The sequence below is a fragment of the Arabidopsis thaliana genome (assembly GCF_000001735.4).
Source record: "Arabidopsis thaliana chromosome 1 sequence".
Classification (NCBI taxonomy): Eukaryota; Viridiplantae; Streptophyta; class Magnoliopsida; order Brassicales; family Brassicaceae; genus Arabidopsis; species Arabidopsis thaliana.
Window position 1 is genome coordinate 5,070,079 of NC_003070.9, and position 18,851 is coordinate 5,088,929.

Here is an 18,851-nt window from a genome sequence, read left to right on the forward strand (position 1 = left end):
ATTTCGTACTATTTAACGTAGCATGAAGACTCTTTTATTTTTCGTTGAAATATCATGAAATTTTGTCTGTAGTCTGTCAGGACAATTACTGCACAAAATATCATTAATGGATTCATATTAAAAATTTAGGTTATTCAATCAAAATTCACGAGCTTATTCTTGTCTCTTGGTAAGACTTAAGAGCGTCTCAAGTCTCAACATTCCATAAGATTCTCTGAGCAATGTCTCGTACAGTTGCTTGTTTAATATTTAGGCATAAATCATATCTATATATTACTCTTAACTTAAGCCGACATATTAACTTGATTATCAGGGATTATTAACAATTAGTTGTCACAGTCCCAACTAAAACTTTGATGTAAGAGACCCGATTAAGTGATTAAATAAAAAGATCCTCCAAACTCTTACTAAAAAAAAAAAAAAAAAAAAAAAGAGTAACTTTGTATGAACTATGAATGATACATATCATACATTACATGAATTTGACTACTTTTGTGAATGGCCTGTGAGTGCTGACGTATACACTTTTGTCCACGTCAGCATCAAGTAGCCGGTGGACCTCTCTCGATGGTGCCCACTGGTAAGTAATGTCACTGAAACGGATAAATTATTTCTGCAGCGCAATTAACGGCAATATTGACGCCGTTAATACCCTTTGTGGACGAATACCACTGTCTGTCAGGTAAGTAGGTCCACATCAATTCACGCGTCACATAAACAAAGCAATTTACATTATCATTGTTGTGTATAGATTTGGTAACGAAAACAAAATAAACATTTGTTTCTTATTGTTTTTTGTTAGAAAAGTTAAAAATGATAATAATTTGGGAACTCACAACAACGGTCATCGTCCCAACAAGTCTGCTGGGAGCAAATTAGCGAAGAAAAAGAGTTTTCTGCTAACGTGTGCGTCGTTTGATCTGAGCTCATGGAATCTAATGGAAGATCCCAATGTGGAATATTCATTCACGTGAGATTTTTTTTTTGTTTGCATCAAATCTCACGTTGGCCAATCGCAGCCGTTCATTTCTTCATGGGGATTTTCCTCCCATGCATGTGGGTACTTTTTTAAGTTTTTGCTGGATCCAACGGCTACGATCCGAAATTTGGCTATGTGCAATTAAGCCAAATAAAAGAACTCGGGTTAACAAGTCTAATTAGTAATTAGCTTTAACTATCCTAGCAATGAAAGGCGTTGGGAGATTCAAAGGTAAACTAGTGTCTAGTGATATGATAATTGTATTTGTAAGCTACAAAGGCCATGCGATTACGTACCGTTTTTTGAAAAAAAGTACCGTCGGAAACAACTATGGAATGGGCCTTCATTTTCAAAGCCTGATACATAGTGATATGTAATAATAAGAAAACTATATCCAAAAATTGCCATGTCACCGTACATCAACTCATATGCCATCCCTCTAAATATTTGATTGTACTAAAACTCAGAATAATTGACGATAATATAGGTTATTTCATATATTTATTATATTTGAATGATCGAATTCATTTGAAAAACTATCAAAATACAATTTCTTGATCAGATTATTCAAAGAGTTTCTATACTTTTGGGTCAATTTTAGATGTATCACATAAATATTTAGATTAGAGTCAACGAGGATAATTATACTAATACTGTTGAATTGTTCAAAGTTTCAGTTTGATAATATTGTGGTCAAGATAGTTGACCATTAATTGACATTGTATTAGTCAAAAGACATAACAAACAAATTCTCGGTCTATTGACCAAAAAATTTCCAAGTTTGAGAAAATCTGATATTTATATAGGAGCGAGCCATGCAGCGAATCTTAGTTTAACTCTACTTTGAAAAATACCATGGAAAAAATTAAAGACCTAATAAGCATAAGCCTGTGATTTATCCACTTTGTTGGTGGTATATAAGGTACGTAACATAGAATCAGCCTCCATCTTCCTTTGATATAAGAAAATCTATATAAACCAAAACTAATACTCGGTTAGCTCAGCAAGTACAATTTATTTATGATATTTCTTGTGTATCCAATCCTTAATTAGTGTAATTAGTTAGTATAATCATTTTTATTGTATAACATAAAAAACGATTACATAGTTTGGTTGCGGATACCTTCCTTGCCTCTCACCCTAGTCTAATCCATCTTTATATTTTGCAAAAGTTATAAACTATTATTCAGCCGCTCTTTATGTTAAAGCGATCACCAGCCTTGTTTCTTACATCTTTAACTCTGCCCTACCTCTCAAAATTTAAGAATAAACATAACATCTTTGGACGACGTATAGTAATGGAGTTATATGTTTGATCTATTCGTACGTGTTTGTTCTCCCTCTTTATTCAACATAAAGATAAATAATTTCTTACATCAAATAATTAAGATTGCAATTCTAGAAAAAGGCAATAGAAGGTAGGGCCAAAGTGAGTTAGATATATGAGATTAGAATCAAACGTACAAAAAATTCCAAAACATTGAAAGTTCAAACCCTTACACATTAGCTGTCTTCGTTATAGAAGCCTCTTCATTTTTATTCCAAACCCTTACACGTAAGCTATTAATTCGTTCACCAATATCTTAAATCACTAATTATAAAGTACGTAGTAGGAAAAAATACCAAATTTTATAATTTTCCACCAATTCTTAAAAATATTTTATTCCCTTCAGAAAAACAATAAACCATCGCTTTGGATACTTCAACATTTTAAAACGTCATTTTTTGGGGGAAAATAGCGACAAATTTTACATTAACAAAAACATATAAAAATGGCACATTTCAATTTTGTGCAGGGCATTCGAAAATTCGAAATTGCGAAGTTTAAAGATTCTAAACCACAGTTTTTTCCGGATTGTGGTCGAATCAACCTTTCGGGTTAGATCAATTTTAACAGCATTGGTTAGAGGTATATACTATTAATTAGACATCTGGCGTACATATACGTACTTACGTGTGATTCTAAGTTTCCATTTATATATTGTTTGTGTTGTTTTCACAAAATAATCACTTTAGTATAAATAACCCTTTTAGATATCATCCTTACCCGACAGAACAGGTGATACTCAATCTAGCACATTCTCTTCTCTTTTGTTCTCTGTATCGCGCTCTCTCTCTCTCTCTTCATTGATTGAGTCATCATCTTCTTGGACAAGAAGTGGTCCGAACCAAAACCAAGCCAGAGAATGAATCTCTCAGGGGATCGAACAACTCTAAAGCGTCACTCGTCGCTTTCAACACTTGTGGCTCATTTCTTTGGCATCTTAGCTGTTGTTCTGATGCTAATTTGGCTTCTCCACTACCGTGAAGGCATCGAGTATGGCTCCGACAACCCCCTTAAGGTTTTAAATGTAAGTTTTTATTTTATACACTTTCTATATGTTAGTATGTATACATGTGAACAAATTAAAAAAAAAAAAAACTATACACGTGAACCTTTGATCTAAAAATGTATGTATACATGCATGAAATAATTAAATCCTTTACCTATTAACTGTAATGAATATCTTTTGCTAATTAATTATATAGGTGCACCCATTTCTCATGTACTGTGGATTTCTCTTCCTCGTGGGCCAAGGTAATTTCTTGACGATCTAAGAAAATAACAATTAAAAAACTTCCCGAATAGAGATTAATTTTGCATACGGTTGATTCGAGTATAGAACCAGTTAAGTTTAGTTGAAATTTGCCCCCAAATTATATAGCCCGTTCAAATTCGTTAGAACTCGTCCATATACTGAAATGTGTTTTCTTTTGGCATAGTGTTATTCATAGAATAATTTTGCTATCGATATATTGATTTTTTCCCCTCGAATTAATAAATCTGGACACACGTGATTTTCTGCAGAACAAAAGTTACATTCGTGATTTTGCATGTGTGTGTTTTTTAAATGTTTTTGACAATGATTGGTTGATTATGGGATGAAGCAATGATGACTTACAAAACGGCGTACGCGTCGCACCAAGTTCAGAAAATGGTTCACGGTGGGCTTCACTTAATAGGCTTAGTTCTAGGTATTGTCGGAATCTGCGCCGCCTTTAGATTCCACGACAAAGTAAACCTAAAAGACATGGTCTCTCTTCACTCCTGGATCGGTCTCACCACTTTCATCCTCCTCGGCGTCCAGGTTATTAAACTACTATACTTCATAAATACTACTTTAACGTTACCTAAACTTTCATAAAAATGGAAAAAAAAACTTGCATAAAAATAACTGAACCTTATGGTGCTTGCGTATAAATTTCACAGTGGCTATTCGGTGCGTTCACATTCTTAGCGCCGCAATCATCGTCGGGAACAAGGACGAGGATGATGCCGTGGCACGTCTTAGGTGGTCGGGCTCTACTTTATATGGGTATTGTCGCAGCACTGACCGGACTCATGCAGAGAGCTACGATGCTTGGTCAGAGCACAAACGCTGAGTCACGTCTAATTAACTTCCTCGGGTTAGCCATTCTACTCTTTGGCGTTTCCGTCGACTTCTCCGTCGCCCTTGGCCGTTACAACTGACCGGAGTACTATATTAGTCTCACCTTTAAATCTTGCTTTATTATTTTATAATTCTACGAATTCTTGTTTGTTTGTTTGCGTGTGTAGATGTAATTCGTGTGATATCTAATTGATCACGAGAGTGATTATTTGATATTTAAATTTAATTTTGGATATTATTTATCTTCTTTTGTGTTTGATCTTTGATGCTTACTTAAAGTCTTAAAGTGATAATTTGCATATGTTAATTGTAGTGGTAAATTTACAGGTCAGAAAGCAACTTAAACGGTCCAGAAAATTACATTTAAATCCCATTCACTTAGCTTTATACTCTTTCTCAGTATAATATTTTTAATGTTTTTGTGGTATTATTTAACAGGAAAGATGTTTTGAGTGGTATATATTTTGGTGAAATAGAACTGTATAAGTGAATATTTTTTTGCAAAAAAGAATGATAAACTTTGTTTATATGTGTGGCTATATTTATCTGAAACTTATAAGTTTGGACTTAAAATAAAGTCTACAAATAGTCACTTAATGAGTAATGAGAAATATTTAAGTTATCTAAAAACTAAATTTTCTATCCAAATTTAAATTCTTATCTACTAGTTGTACTTTCATTTTCATATTCTTTTTTATGATTAACCTTTAAAACCAAAATATGTACGGCAGTACAAATGATTTACTTTATACAAAATACATGTATTATATAATCATATAAAATATATATAGTTATAAATATAATCAAAAACGGAAGTTATAGATTAAAAAAAAGATTTAGAAGACAATTTCCAGAGAAACATATAAAACACTTATCACTAATTTTGTATTTCCCACAAAACGAAACAAGGAGCAGAGTGCAGAGAAATGGATAATTGAAAGGCTCTGTTTTTCGGATTCCTTCATACCAATTGTTGTCTTGTAACTTCCATTCTCTTCAACAATCCAGCAATCTCAGCCTCCATTCTCAGCTTCATGTTCCTGTAATCGCAGTGCGAATTCTCAAGCTTCTTGAGCTCCTCCAGCTTATTCCTCCTTCTCTCCTCCGTCTCCTGCAGACACAGACGCGCTAGTTTCTCTGTGTACTCCTCCTCCATCTTCTCCGTCTTCATTTCTATCATTCTCTTGAAACTCTCTGCCTCTATTCTGGCCTCGTCTGCTTTCTTCTGGAACATTCTTGTTTCAGCCTCCTTGATTCTCACCATGCTCTCTAAACTATCAAAACTGTTCATCATTGCATCTGTTAACGCAAAGCTCTTCTTCTTTTGATCCTTTGATGTTGAAGGCGTCACAGATGCCTCGTCTTTTCTGTAGCTCGTTTCCGCTGCAACGGTTAGCTCTCTCGGTGGGTCGGGAATTTCTGGTATTGACTCAGCATCTGCAAGAAATTGTGATAAGAGAAGGATATAATCAAACTTCAATCTATAGAATCTTATACAAGTAGAAATTAGGAACTTACAGTTGAAGAACTGAATGATGAAGTTAGAAGCATCAAGAGGGGAAATCTGTTTACTCTCTAGCTTCTTAACCATTTCATTGGCTTTAAGATGCAATGCTTTGCCTTTTGCATCATCACTTCCTCGGAAAACCTTTCTAACACAATCAAGCTCCTTGATCAAAGTCTCAAGTCCCCAATTCTTAGCGCAACACACAAAAACATCCTTAACGAATCCAAACATCTCTGACTTATGAGCACATCCAATGCAATGAAACATCATCTCAGTAGTACCTCTCTGACCTTTCAAACTATGTCCCGGTTTGATCAAATTCTTCTGAATCCCACAAGCAGCATGACACCAATGCGAACACACATCACAACCAACCCAACTACAAGTATTGCTAGCTGAATCAAATCTCAAACAAACAGGACACATACAAGAGCTACAAAAGCCTTTGTTGTTGGAACAGATCTTGCATTCACAATCATCAACAGGCAAGAGACTCTTACAATTCACATTCCTACATCTCAAGAAGAGAAAGATCTCTACCAATTCGTTCATAGGGATTCTGATCTTACCAGAGAGGAAATACTTAAGCCCTGTTCTTACAGCTACCAAGATATCAAGCTGATCTTTAACACATTTCGATAACGTCTCCTTACTAAGATCAGACCTTTTATCAATCTGGTTCTGAAGATTCACCAGCTTCTCCTTCTTCTCCGGTGAATCAATCAAGTTCCTTAGATACTCTTTAGCTGATTCTAGAGTTTCATCAGCCATCCCTTGAATAATCAAAGCCACAGAAGAAATCGATTTCGAAACGATGTCGTATAACACCCTCTCCGATCTAACCGCATCGTTATCTTCCAAGTTAGCTACTTTCTTCCTCGAATCGCCGGAGATCGTGACTTCATTCCCCGGCCGAGCCGGTAACTCCGAGGGAAAGAAAGAGTAATCAGCAGAGCTTGAAGGTTTACCGGAAACTGGATTGTTCGCGAGCGCTACGCCGCCGTCACCGATTGGTCTGAATCGGCTATGAACAGATCCGTTGGTTCCTTCGCCGGCGCACCAGATGTGATCGTCTTTACCAACGGAGCAATCGAAATCTGTGGAGTTTCGAGTCATCGAGCAGCTAATGTTGTGAGAGAAAGGATGAGAGTAAGAGTAAGACATCGACGGCGCCGTCGCCGTGAAATCGTTTGAAAACGACGTCGTTGTTCTCTCGCTCGTCACCACTCTCGGCCTTTTCACGGCGTTTGACGCCGTTAAAGACAGAGATACATCAGGTAAAGCTAAAGAGAGATTTAGGGTTTCGATTTTGTTACTTTTCTTATCTTCTTCTTCTTCAGCTTCTTCTTCTTCTTCGTGAGCCTTACGTTTAGAAGAATTAGGATTCATTTCTCTCAAATTGAAGAAATCTCTCTCGACCCATTTATCATCGTAGCTTGAATTCTCAGAAAAGGTGACTACTTCTTTCCCCTTTTGACCAAGACTTTCAGCGAGTTTACCGGAGTTTTCACAGAGATAGCTAAGAGTGAGCTCGTTTCCTGATCTGGGTGATGATTTTGAAGAAAACCCACCATCGAGATTGTTGGACCGGACGTTGAGAAAGTCGACGCCTTTCTGATGATACTGACCGGTTTTGTCGTCTTGATGAGTTTGGTTGTTTAGATTAGAGAATCGAGGCTTTGATGTTTTGGTTCGAGAACACTCTCCATCTCCGGCGAGATCTTTCTCTCCGATCATAGCGTTGGATGAGAGAGAATGAGAGATAGAGATAGAGACGGAGAGTGGATATTACGATGCGGAGAGAGAGAGAGAGAGATTGGTAAAACGGTGGGAAAAAGTTTGGTCGTCTCAATGGCAAAAGTGTAATAACGTGAGATTTTTGAGGGTACTTTTGTCATTAAAAATTCGGCAAGTTCGAGCATAATAATATATCTAACGGGTTTTTTTTTTTGGGGGGTTCAAAGTGTTCACACGAGTCACTAGACGCGGTTTTTCGTCATGCTTCGATGCTTTAAAATACAGTACAAGTTTTTGTTTTTTCTCGGACATAATGAAATTTGGGATGACAAATAAGTCTCGTCTTTGTACTCAAATCAAAGCATATATTCCCATCGACTGAACTTACCACGTTTAAAGAAAAATGATTACATAATATTATTGAGATATATAGAAACATAAGTAAAAATAACCTAAATTTGATGGGCTACTGATTAAGATATTGTTTAATTGTATTTATAAGAACTAAATCGATAATACAATCCTGTGAAGTGATTTACGTTTCAAGAATATAAATGGACCAGGTCCGAATATATATTAAAAGTATATAATTTAAAATTTGAAAAGTCAACACGTAACGTATTATTGATGCCCAACTTGTCATATTCTTCTTACCTTTGTTTTGTAAGCATTTGGCATATTTTTGGCAGTGTCGCACACAGCCGTTGACTTTTTTTTAACAATGTTATTAATTATAGGATATGCAATTGTATGCAAATAATCGTATATTTATTTGCACAAACTGAATTTATGGTTTAGGATTTTCTTAATGGATTCAGTAAATGTAACTAAGCTCCACTTAAGATACGGTCTTTTATAATATTGTTTTAAGTGAAGGCCCATTATCTAAGCTATGGTAGTCTCGTACTTACGAGTGGTCTCAACTCTCACGTAAATTAGATTCACGCTAAAGGGCCCATAACCACTATCTCTATTTCTTCTTATTTCTCACTTCCTTCTCTACCCCCACACTAGCACTATCCATCTAGGATCATATCATGGACTCATGGTCATATGATATTCCTAACTGAAATACATTCTTCATGATCAACCTTCAGTAGAACGACACTCCCACTCTCACATAGCCGTAAAGCTGACATTTCAACTACTTGGGCTTTAAGTTTTACGTATATAGTTTTATTTTATTTTAATTGTTTGATGTATCATGAATGTACTGGTTACTTAAACGAATGGGTTGAAAGGTTTAATCCCAACCGTAATGTTAGAAAATTAAAATTGAGATTTTATAACACATAAGATTATAAGTTTATAACACATAAGATTACCATATTTATTAGAGAATTAGACTGACTTTTATGTACGTACATACATATATGCTAGTATTTATTCTATAATTGTTACATACATAAATCTCTAATTTTTGATCGAAAAAAAAATCTCTAGTTTACAAGCATGTTTTGCTTTAACCATTTTACAAACTGTTTAATTTGATTACCGTCGAGAATGCATCCTATAGCGTGTGTGAAGAAAAACATTACCATTTTTAAATCTTTAGTTAAATTCGACTACACTCTCTTTTTAAGCTGGATTTGATAAGCTTTTTCATATTTGAGATCAGAAACAGTGAAGATTAGAAAAATTGAAAACCTTTCATACGTAATAAAGAGGAAATATCAAACAAGGAAATATTCTTTTTAAGAATATGAGAGTCTAATGAATTAGGGAAAATAAGAAATAAATGTGTATGAGCGACACAAATGGTGGCACTAATAATTGGTATACTAAGAGCTAATTAAGTCCAGCTCGATTAAGTATATAAATCTGTAGAGGAGTTCTTATTACTTACCTTGTGTTTGTTTTTGTAAATAGTAATGATAACCTGTGTGTTGGTATCGGAGTATACTGTGTCCTGGTTTTAGGGTTTTTGTTCTTTTTGATTGCTTACTGCCCAAGCAACCAGTCCAGACTCTGTTGTATAGGGAACAAAAATGTGAAAACAGTCACTTACCTTACGTTTAGTGGTAAAAATGAGATTTGTATATAATGAGAGTGTTACTGAAAACACCTTAACGCATTCAGGCAACTCGTTATCTGTTGTTCTAACATGGACCTGGAGAGAAAGAGAGGTTTTGGGATTGTGAAGATTCTTGTATATTCTCGATACTAAAAGGTATTAAAGTGTTATTGAAGGGACTGATGATACCTTTATGACTCGTTGGTATGCAGAGATTTTGTTGTGTTCGATGCAGGCGAGAACCACGAGTGCAGCTGCTACAGTTGAGGGCCAAAAACAGAGTTGAGTTTGGTCGGATAGTGAGGTAACAGCCAAGGATTTGGCTTTCCTTTCAACTTCTGGATTGGCTCGAGCAGCTTTTAAGTAGAACCTGACATGTATAAATGATAGTCATATGTATCTTTCTGTGTGGATAATGTGTCTTGGAACATGAAAATATATAGTCAGAGAGGTTTTACCACAAGAAGTTGAAGATTGTGGGTGTGAAGCATTTGAAGTTGAGGACTTCTTGAACCAGCCACTCCATTGCCACCACTTCATGCCGGCTATATCTTAGGTTCTGAATGGTGAAGTTCCTTTTCCGGATGCTAGTTAAAAAGAGCAAGTATCAGGTGAGCAGTTGAAGAAAATTGAACTATTCCTGTGTATTGTGGAAGGTTCTTTCCAGTAAAGAGTGTTTTTGAGAAACATAATCCAATATTCGATACCCACATGAAATGCCAATTCATTGAACCATAAGGGTTTGTATTAGACCATTATTAGTCCTTGATTTGGTTAAGCGTAATACTCAGTTTCTTGTAATGGTCCTAATCTTTTTCCTACTCAGAACACTTTTCTAATGAACATTGGAAGTCAGAATCATGAAGATGGAATATGGTTGGTACCTGTTGTAAGGTTGATTTTCTTCAATTCTGGTGGCCAGAGTAAGACTCGCAATCCCGACTAGTATTAGAGTCCTTTCGCTTTTGAATGATCCTTTGCTCAGGAATCGATCCAACAGACCAACTCCTAGAAACAATGTCTCTTGCTGAAGCCCCATGTCAGAACATTGCTGCTTGTAATCAGGGAGCAGACAATCAGCAACAAAGAATATCATAGCTGACTGATACATAAACCTTAAAAGATTCCAAAGTAAGCTATAGATTTCCTTAGGCTAAAACATTCTTAAAACCAGGAACAGGATCTCCAAATATTCATTTACTTCATAATCTTCTGCTACTGATACATATTTCTGAGCTTCAACATTCAGAGATCAATGTATATGTAACTAAATGCATTTGAACAGAAAGTTAAAATTCACCTTTACAATCCATTGAACCATGATGGAGCGTAGACGAGGGATGAGACCAGTATTGTCCATCCTGGAGCAGTATGCCTTAGCACAGTCCCGCATATATGCATGACTTCTTTCTCTTTCCCTCAGCCTTAGATAGCTCTCTTCCACCTCCTCATCATCAAACCTTAGCAACTAAAACGAAAATGTATACTTAAGATTCATTCCAGAACAAAATTTCAGAATCAAACACAGAGCAGAACAAGTCTCATATCAAAAATAGACTAGTAATCGAATGAAATTTCAACCATATAACCACATACATCTTCAATCTCTAACCACTAGCAATTATTCCAAGAGATATGAAATCATTATACCACTTACTTCAGAGTGAATTTCTTCCTCGCAAGAAGATCCAAAATCGTTGGGAATCGTGGATCTACAGAACTGTTCCTTGAACTGGAGGTACAGAGAGCGAGAATGTGAAATAGGAGAATCAGAGGAAGATTTCTCAGAGAATTCGCTGCCAGAGTCGAAGAAGATGGACGGAGTGTAATCCGAGTAATCGAAGTCGGAATACTGTGAATATATCTCTGAACGTTGCTCAGATGACTCATCATCGAGAGAATCCGAAACCTCTTCCGAGAATTTCTCAGAGCAAGCGAGATCAGAGACGCATCCGACTATCTCAAGCTCCGGCTTCAATTCCTTGGCCGATCCAAGAGAGGAATCAGCTTCCACGAAGCTGCTCGGCTTGGAGATTTCAATTTCTTCGTTATCAGCTCCTCCGGTAACGCTCCCGAACTTGGAACAGTACTCAACTCCAGATATGACAGAAACGACGTCGCTCTCCTTATTCTCCGATTCGAAATTCAAACTCCGGCTGTTGGAGACATGTCCGGCGAAGGTCACATCGGATCGTGAGAAAGAGATCTCATCGTTGTCGTTAATTTTATTTCCCTTCACATTCAATCTCCTTAATCCAGCACCAGAATTCGAATCAACACAAGACGATTCGCTTACTTCGATCTCATCTCCCTCCTTCTCCTTGTGTAGCTTAGAGTAAGACCTCGTAATCCTTCGAAATTTCGAATCACCAATCGTCTCCTTCACATTATAACCAGGTTTAGAAACTTCTACCTCTTCAATTAGAGTCTTCTTCGGATTCGAGCTCTTCTCGACTCTGCTCGAACCACAGGAAACGTTGTCATCAGCTAGCAAATCGGAGCAGGAATCGACAGAAGCAGCAGAGACTCCGATTTGTTTGCTCCAGAGAGGTGATTGAACAAGAACGGGAGAGATCTGTGCTCTCTTCCGGCGTAATCGCGTCGACCGGAGCTTCTTCCCGGCGAACGGCGTCGGCTCAGGCTTGCGCTTTGAATTCCTCATCGCGATCTCCTTCATTTTTTCTCCGTACGAAAGCTTGAAACTAGAAATTAGAAATTCGAATTTTGAAAATGGAAGTTCGTTAGTCAGAGACTAGAGAGTGGGCTGATGCAGTTATAGAAGTTTCTTGGGAAGAGTGGGGATGTTGGAGAGTGAGAGAGAGATATTATACCCTACGGTTTGGTGCACGTGAAACCAGTCGTAAATTTGGACGCTATTCTTGTTTGGCTAATGTAGAGATCAGCGTTTGCGTTTGAATTTATGCATCTGCGTCAGTACAATCACAGATTTAGCTAAAAAAGCATGCGGTTTTGATAATTACTTCAACTGATTGATGTTTTATAATTAATTTCTCTAGTATGCTTTTTAACATACAGTCTAATCATTTTTCTTGCATCAAATCACGTGGAAGAACTAAAAGAAACATAAATTGAGCACACGTGTGAATTTTTTTTTAAAAAAATCATAGATAAGTTTGTGAATGTCATATTGTTGGAATTAAAAGATGATTTAAGAAGACTTTTTTTATACACTGAAATTGATCACTGTTAATATATTATAGGTACACTACTTTATAGGTACACTACTTGTGTAACATTTGTTATGTCGCAATGGCATGGTCAAGCAGATTATATTAGGCCCTGTAAATTTACATTTTCTGCATATGTTTTACTGGTTTTTTTGTTTCTTTTTCCATTGGTGATCTTATTTTAGTTGATTAATTTTGGGCCAAAAAAGTAAACTTTTAAGCCCAATACAACAAATAGTATACCCAATATCTAAATATCACCTTTAGTTCTTTACGAAGCCCAAAACATTTCGGAAAACGGCAAAATGTAAATCTCGTTCATGGTTTGGTTGAATCCGATCCAAATTATATATTATATATATCACATTAGAGAATTTAGGGATAAAACAAAAAAAACTTGTATATATTTCAACTTGAATGGTATAATATAATTAGTAAACCCCATCAAAAACATATAAACCAAGATTAGATATAAAATCAAATAAACTCTAAACTTTTAATGTTGGAAAGTTCGTAATCACTTCTTTATCAAAATTATCTTCTTTTTAAAACATCAGTTATCAGAGAATCATCTAAATATAGTAAATACAGATATAAGACACGGAATCAGGTCACAAAATCCAGCCTATTTAAAATTCTAAGATCACATTGACCAGAAAATTCATAATTTCCAAAATAAACACCTCTTTTAGCAGAAACAAGTTTATCATCTATTTCACTAAAAGAAAGAAAGAAAAGGAGATCCTATCTTTTCCGGTTTTCTCTGTCAATTTCGCATATAAAACGATTCAAGTTTACGTCTTTGTTAAGAAAAAAAAAAACATAAAACCATGAGAAACCTCATAAATTTCGCTGTTCTTATCATGACCATCTTCATCGTTTCAGCCTCAGGTACAGATTATCTTTTAAATAGTAGTTTTAATCTTATCTTTATAAGAAGCCAAATCCTGTTAATTAATGTCACAAATTTTCTGATGTTTGTTTAAAGGTGCGAGAGAGACGAGAATGATGGAACAAACTTGCCCCGTTTTCTGGCCAATGGTTCCATGCGATGCTAACAAATGCGAACAAATGTGTCGCGATTATTACGGTTCTGTTCCCTCTTACTGTAATAGAATCGGAACTCCAATTGCTGAATGCGCCTGTAGTCTTACACCATGTTAATGACCCAAAGGCTTTTTCAAGGATATTTTAAGCTTAGTCACTTTTTATCTTTGTGTATAAATTTATGTACACAAAAATATGCAACAACCGTTACATAGTAAGAAAGGCAATGCGTTACAACTTACAAGATGACGCAATTATAAATGGTTATGAAAAATAATCATGGAAGCTAGTGTTGTTTTTATATTTAAATTTTACTGTTGTTTTCTAAAGAGTGTGACTAAATGATCAATGCAATATTTACAATATAATTAGTTTTATTTTTCTTAAATAAAAAAGCAGGAGGGCATGCCATAAATTACGGTTACCAATAAACGATCATACAAACGCGTTACGTAAACGCAGTACAATAAATCGTGAGTAGACTGAGTAGTAATTTGGCAAAATGCATTGACATAGTAGCACCGAACAGTTGTTCATGTTACCCTTTTTTAAGGGGGTGATGACATAACGATGTCGTTTAGCTGAGTGTACACCGCATCCACAAAACGATGCGTTTCGGTAAGAGGCTTCTCCATTGCTTCCTTGAGCTCCCGTAGAGTCGAGCAATACGCTTCCTATTATGTGAATCAATTTACAAGTATAAGTGCTACTGTTTTTTTCTTGGCAAAATAAACTTAGAATACTTGAAAGTCAAATTAATTTGCAAAGGAAAAAATAAAAGAACGTGAAAAGTTGTTTTTTGTTGTGTAAATATGTTTTGGCAGGGAGAAAAAAAAAAAAGAACCATGAATTGATCAAGTTCTGAAGAGGTAGCTTCGGAGGAAGAGTCAGGGTGGAGAGAGAGTTTGGATAGGGCAAGATCATCAGCCGTGTTCATGATCTCCGGTGAGTCAAAGTCGCCGGAACACACCTGGTCGTGGTTGGGTCCAAATACATAAGAGATAAACATTTATACTCATACATCACTTTAATAAAAAAGAGAGAGAGGGAAGCATTAAGAGGGGTACCTTTAAACAATTGAGATGTGAGTGAAGAAGAAGCCCATACAAAGGGTGGCTTGAGATTCTCTTCTTTAGAATCTCTTCTTCTTCTTGTGCTTCTTCTTTTAGACTATGATTAATCTCTTGTTTCATGTTTTCTAAGATACTGTTCTCATCTTTCTTCACATCCATGTTTAACACTAGTAAATTTCACTGTCTCACATGCTCTACAAGTATGTGTGTATATATACACACATGTATAGAAACATATCTAAGTGTGAAGCTAGGGTTTTAAGATTACTTTCTGGTCTTGTTGTCGGTCTACGAGACATTACTGTACAAAAAATAATTGAATCATACGATAACATTAGTCATTGGTCAAACTCTGGTCGACATGTCACGTATCATATTTCATAACTATTAATTAAGATGCTAACAATATTCAGCTAAATAAAAACAAATTTATGGGTTTTATAATCTATTAGAAATGAATTTGTCTCATAATCAATTGTCATTGATTTACACATAAAAACACAATAAATGTGATACAGAATAAGTAAAAGTTAAGGAGATGAAAAAGGATGAGAAATAAGCAAAAGGAGATAGAGATGAAGTGAAAGGAGAAGAGAGGAGGAACAGTGGAATTAAGAAGAAAAGAGTGAAGCATTGTATCATTGCTTACGAAAGCACTTTGAGTCAGACTGTCGATAAATAGAATTACGCACAAGTTTCATTGCCTTCAATTTTTGCCTTTTTCGTTTCCATCCTTTCTATCTCCTAAATATTGCAAATTATATGTATCCATTTACATAACATAAGCTAACAACAACAAATGTAGAATAATCTCAAATCTACACGTATATACATTGATTATTTATTTGGTATTGTTTTATTGAAACAATAACACAATCGCATAATCAAAATTTGTGTTAATCTAGCAATCTGATGAGTTTTGATTTGGGAATTAGTGGGTTGATCTTAAAACACTAGCTAGTAATATTAAGATGATATATACATTGGAAGATAATGTTGGAGGAGCAGAGAGAGCAAGGAAGGTGGACAAAAAAGGAATCAGAAGAGGGAACAGTGAGAAGATCGTAAATAGGAATAGAACTGTTGCATCAATGGGACAGTTCCATTTTTGATGAGTTACTAGTTTGCCAGTTTTGGAGCCCCAAACCCTATTATTGATCTTCCGATAACGACCTTTCGTACTATCCACTTTCTTCTTTTTTCAAAGATAAAACAATTTTTACTTATTTTTCTACTTTTCCTTAAGTCTCCAACTATCAATCTTAAGTTTACTTCATTTATTGGTCTCTTGATTCAAGATGGTGTGACCACAATTAGATACTTCATTTTATTTTATTTTAAAAAGAACAACTTCATATTTAGTATATAAAATGATAGATTTTAGGTGAATGTAAATATTAACAACTCCAACATATATATTTCAGATGTGTTTATATAATTTGGGTTTCTATCTAGTATTTTTTTTTTTTTTATAGGACATAGGAAAATGTCTAATAGTTTTAACTTTGGTTTGGGTTCAATTTTAATCAAAAGCATCTTTGTTCTCTAATGAAATTGAATAGAATAAAATTTCGACTAAGTTAGTTAATTTATACAAATAAAAGAACAATCTATGAACATACAGTCATTTAGCACATCCTTAACTTTCATCAACACATGACTTTATTGCTTCACTTCTCTTCCCTAACTTGTCTACTACCCAAAATATACCAAGAACACGAGATTCAAACTACACAAAAGCACTTACTTGATTCTACAATTCCATATCTAATAGAAGAGATTAAATACAGTGAAGTTGCAGCAGGGATTTCATCACTTGAGTCTCTTGCTTCTTATGGAAAGCACCGGGAAACACTTCACCAATCTTCTCTTTGCGCAGCTAATCAACTTCTGAGATTCATGATACTCCATTGCGAGTCGGTCATACCAGCACAGAGGGCAGAGAAAGTTCCCGTATTCATCAACGTTAACCGGACAATTCAAACACTCCTTGTGAACTTTTGCTGCACACTCGCTTCTGCTACAAATCAATAACGTTCCTTCTTTCTCACACTTCCAGCATACATTCTCCGGTCTTGTTCGGGAGCTCGAAGGAAGAAGGTTCAAGTAAGTGTTTGGATTTTTCTTGATCGAGGGTGGATCTTTATCTGACTCATCATCGCTCCCACTGATTAACCAGGTTCCATCTTTTGTACATTTTACATGTGCATCCTCTGGAGATCTTCTAGAGCTTGGAGAAAAGGTGGTCTCATCGGTAGTATTACCGTTGTGCCTTGGAGAAAAGGTCCCATCACTGGTTGTGCCTTGATCACTCTCAGTATCGTCATTAATCACAACTACTTCACCTTTTTCATTGGTGTGCATTGGCTCATCTTCATCGTCGATGGCAATTACTTTATCCTTCTCGTTTCTGTTTAGTTCCAAACCAATATGCACTTGTTGCTCATCAATGGATTCCTTCTCGTTACCAATATGCACATGTTGCTCATCAGTGGGTTCCTTCGCGTTACCAATATGTAATTGCTGTTCATCTACCGGCTCCTCCTCGCATAAATCCATGTGCACTGATCTATCATCTCTAAAAACAGGGTCATTTGTTTCCATGAAAGGAGTTGCACTAGTCTGATTCTCCATTAAACTCACATCTCTCAGCTACACAATCCAAACAAAAAAAAAGCATTGCGCATTGTTATTTCAATCACTTGATTATGCATCTTTAGCATGAAACAAAGGAAAAGAAAGTATAAGTAATCGTTACCTTCTCTAGTGCACATTGTGGCAAACACAAGTTCTTGTGAGCAATAAATGGTAGAACATTGAACTTTGATAGCTCTGGCATGCCCACTCGTAGTTCTGCTACTGGAATCTAACATTTGAGAACAAACGACTATAATTAGAACTTTATACATCCTAATACTACTACTACTACTACTACTAGTCAAGTTACTAGAGTTTGCTTGCTCATACCTCTTTCAGAATTCCTCTGAGAACATCAGCGTTACTCAAAGATAAATCAAACTCCACTTTTTCCTCTAAAGCAGAAGCAACACCAACACCGTTAGCATCGCTCATGCTTGGATCAAACATGAACTCCAAGACTCTAAGAGACAGGACTTCATTAATCCTCTTCCCATAGTCATCAGAGTACTGATAACCAATGTTCATCAAATCTGAAACAAGGAACTTCATATTAACACTTGCTCTCAAAATACACAAAAACCGTAAGAGGAGTTTCGGGAGTTACCGAGTAAGCAGCTTAGATCCTTGACAAATTTGGCTACATATTCAATACACCATAACCATTCAGCTATTTGTGCGGGTCGAGAAGAATACTCATCCATGAGATCCTCGAGGCTCAAATCAGAACCACCATGGTCATCCATAAGAGCTGCGTTACACAAAAATACAGAATCAATAAACCCTAAACCATTTTCTCCTTAAAACCCTCAAATCGATCAATTACTAAAGACAAGCCTAGAGATTTCAACAATCAATCAAAAACTAGCAATGTCATACACTTAGATTCAACATCACTGATACAAAATCGCTATCAGACATACCATAGAAAGAGAAATGTAAGTAAGAATATGAAAGCGAAGCATCAATTGGCTAAAACGTAGAAATAAGGAAGATGAATTTTACAAACCCTAGAAGTGAGTTAGCGCGAAATTTTCCATAATGAAAATAGAAAAAGAAAAGCCCATTGATTTCGCGAAACTGCCGCCTTAAATTTTGAAACTTTTCCTTAAGAAAATTTGAAATCGAGACATTCTTCTCCGGTCACCATGTTGGAGTCTGGTTAGTGGGGAACTTGGGAAGACGAAAAGACAGCTGTGTATATTGGGCCGTAAAAGGGCCTTACTCGTTTTTCTATA

The 18,851-nt window shown here is 35.8% G+C and overlaps 6 protein-coding genes across 12 annotated transcripts; 2 read left to right on the plus strand and 4 right to left on the minus strand.

Moving 5' to 3' along the window:
• Positions 1-2,952: 2,952 nt before the first annotated feature.
• Positions 2,953-4,720, plus strand: AT1G14730 (Cytochrome b561/ferric reductase transmembrane protein family). Its single transcript, NM_101342.4, has 4 exons — positions 2,953-3,330; positions 3,509-3,557; positions 3,908-4,107; positions 4,230-4,720. The coding sequence occupies exons 1-4, from the start codon at positions 3,166-3,168 to the stop codon at positions 4,488-4,490; spliced, it is 675 nt and encodes a 224-aa protein (NP_172926.2). The 5' UTR covers positions 2,953-3,165; the 3' UTR covers positions 4,491-4,720.
• A 380-nt stretch (positions 4,721-5,100) lies between these two features.
• TTA1 (class I heat shock protein, putative (DUF1423)) lies at positions 5,101-7,903 on the minus strand. Its single transcript, NM_101343.2, has 2 exons — positions 5,929-7,903; positions 5,101-5,847 (listed from the first exon to the last, which is right to left on the minus strand). Exons 1-2 carry the CDS (start codon positions 7,652-7,654, stop codon positions 5,372-5,374), a joined length of 2,202 nt encoding a protein of 733 aa, NP_563958.1. The 5' UTR covers positions 7,655-7,903; the 3' UTR covers positions 5,101-5,371.
• Positions 7,904-9,147: 1,244 nt separating this feature from the next.
• On the minus strand, positions 9,148-12,458 carry SDS (Cyclin family protein; the record flags this gene model as incomplete). Of its 4 annotated transcripts, none has more annotated exons than NM_001084070.2 (8): positions 9,427-9,622; positions 9,720-9,764; positions 9,858-10,038; positions 10,127-10,255; positions 10,553-10,719; positions 10,969-11,136; positions 11,326-11,577; positions 12,082-12,345. In NM_001084070.2, the coding sequence occupies 8 exons, from the start codon at positions 12,343-12,345 to the stop codon at positions 9,596-9,598; spliced, it is 1,233 nt and encodes a 410-aa protein (NP_001077539.1). In that variant the 3' UTR covers positions 9,427-9,595. The 4 variants fall into 4 exon arrangements, with proteins under 4 accessions (NP_172928.2, NP_001322548.1, NP_001077539.1 ...); NM_001332136.1 differs by having other exon boundaries at positions 9,461-9,622; positions 10,130-10,255; NM_101344.3 differs by having other exon boundaries at positions 9,148-9,622; positions 11,326-12,458.
• Positions 12,459-13,597: 1,139 nt separating this feature from the next.
• AT1G14755 (S locus-related glycoprotein 1 (SLR1) binding pollen coat protein family) lies at positions 13,598-14,264 on the plus strand. Its single transcript, NM_001035970.4, has 2 exons — positions 13,598-13,747; positions 13,845-14,264. The coding sequence occupies exons 1-2, from the start codon at positions 13,687-13,689 to the stop codon at positions 14,018-14,020; spliced, it is 237 nt and encodes a 78-aa protein (NP_001031047.1). The 5' UTR covers positions 13,598-13,686; the 3' UTR covers positions 14,021-14,264.
• Positions 14,237-15,185, minus strand: KNATM (KNOX meinox protein; the record flags this gene model as incomplete). Of its 3 annotated transcripts, NM_001160868.2 has the most annotated exons (3): positions 14,237-14,577; positions 14,748-14,873; positions 14,971-15,185. In NM_001160868.2, 3 exons carry the CDS (start codon positions 15,133-15,135, stop codon positions 14,452-14,454), a joined length of 417 nt encoding a protein of 138 aa, NP_001154340.1. In that variant the 3' UTR covers positions 14,237-14,451. The 3 variants fall into 3 exon arrangements, with proteins under 3 accessions (NP_001154340.1, NP_172929.1, NP_001154341.1); NM_101345.2 differs by having other exon boundaries at positions 14,237-14,873; NM_001160869.1 differs by lacking the exon at positions 14,748-14,873 and having other exon boundaries at positions 14,274-14,577; positions 14,971-15,135.
• Positions 15,186-16,516: 1,331 nt separating this feature from the next.
• AT1G14770 (RING/FYVE/PHD zinc finger superfamily protein) lies at positions 16,517-18,820 on the minus strand. Of its 2 annotated transcripts, NM_101346.3 has the most exons (5): positions 18,623-18,820; positions 18,221-18,364; positions 17,944-18,146; positions 17,735-17,842; positions 16,517-17,628 (listed from the first exon to the last, which is right to left on the minus strand). In NM_101346.3, the coding sequence occupies exons 2-5, from the start codon at positions 18,357-18,359 to the stop codon at positions 16,789-16,791; spliced, it is 1,290 nt and encodes a 429-aa protein (NP_172930.1). In that variant the 5' UTR covers positions 18,360-18,364; positions 18,623-18,820; the 3' UTR covers positions 16,517-16,788. The 2 variants fall into 2 exon arrangements, with proteins under 2 accessions (NP_172930.1, NP_973829.1); NM_202100.2 differs by having other exon boundaries at positions 16,552-17,628; positions 18,221-18,646.
• Positions 18,821-18,851: the final 31 nt, after the last annotated feature.

Bases quoted from the DNA above. Each gene is read 5' to 3' on its own strand.
- TTA1 (NM_101343.2), bottom strand. From the start codon at position 7,654: ATGATCGGAGAGAAAGATCTCGCCGGAGATGGAGAGTGTTCTCGAACC. The intron at 5,848-5,928 runs GTAAGTTCCTAA...AATTTCTTGCAG, and splicing joins CATCATTCAGTTCTTCAACT to ATGCTGAGTCAATACCAGAA.
- AT1G14755 (NM_001035970.4), top strand. From the start codon at position 13,687: ATGAGAAACCTCATAAATTTCGCTGTTCTTATCATGACCATCTTCATC. The intron at 13,748-13,844 runs GTACAGATTATC...GTTTGTTTAAAG, and splicing joins CTTCATCGTTTCAGCCTCAG to GTGCGAGAGAGACGAGAATG.
- AT1G14730 (NM_101342.4), top strand. From the start codon at position 3,166: ATGAATCTCTCAGGGGATCGAACAACTCTAAAGCGTCACTCGTCGCTT. The intron at 3,558-3,907 runs GTAATTTCTTGA...TATGGGATGAAG, and splicing joins TCTCTTCCTCGTGGGCCAAG to CAATGATGACTTACAAAACG. The intron at 4,108-4,229 runs GTTATTAAACTA...TAAATTTCACAG, and splicing joins TCATCCTCCTCGGCGTCCAG to TGGCTATTCGGTGCGTTCAC.
- AT1G14770 (NM_101346.3), bottom strand. From the start codon at position 18,359: ATGGATGACCATGGTGGTTCTGATTTGAGCCTCGAGGATCTCATGGAT. The intron at 18,147-18,220 runs GTAACTCCCGAA...TCCTTGTTTCAG, and splicing joins GGATCTAAGCTGCTTACTCG to ATTTGATGAACATTGGTTAT. The intron at 17,629-17,734 runs GTAACGATTACT...TGGATTGTGTAG, and splicing joins CACAATGTGCACTAGAGAAG to CTGAGAGATGTGAGTTTAAT.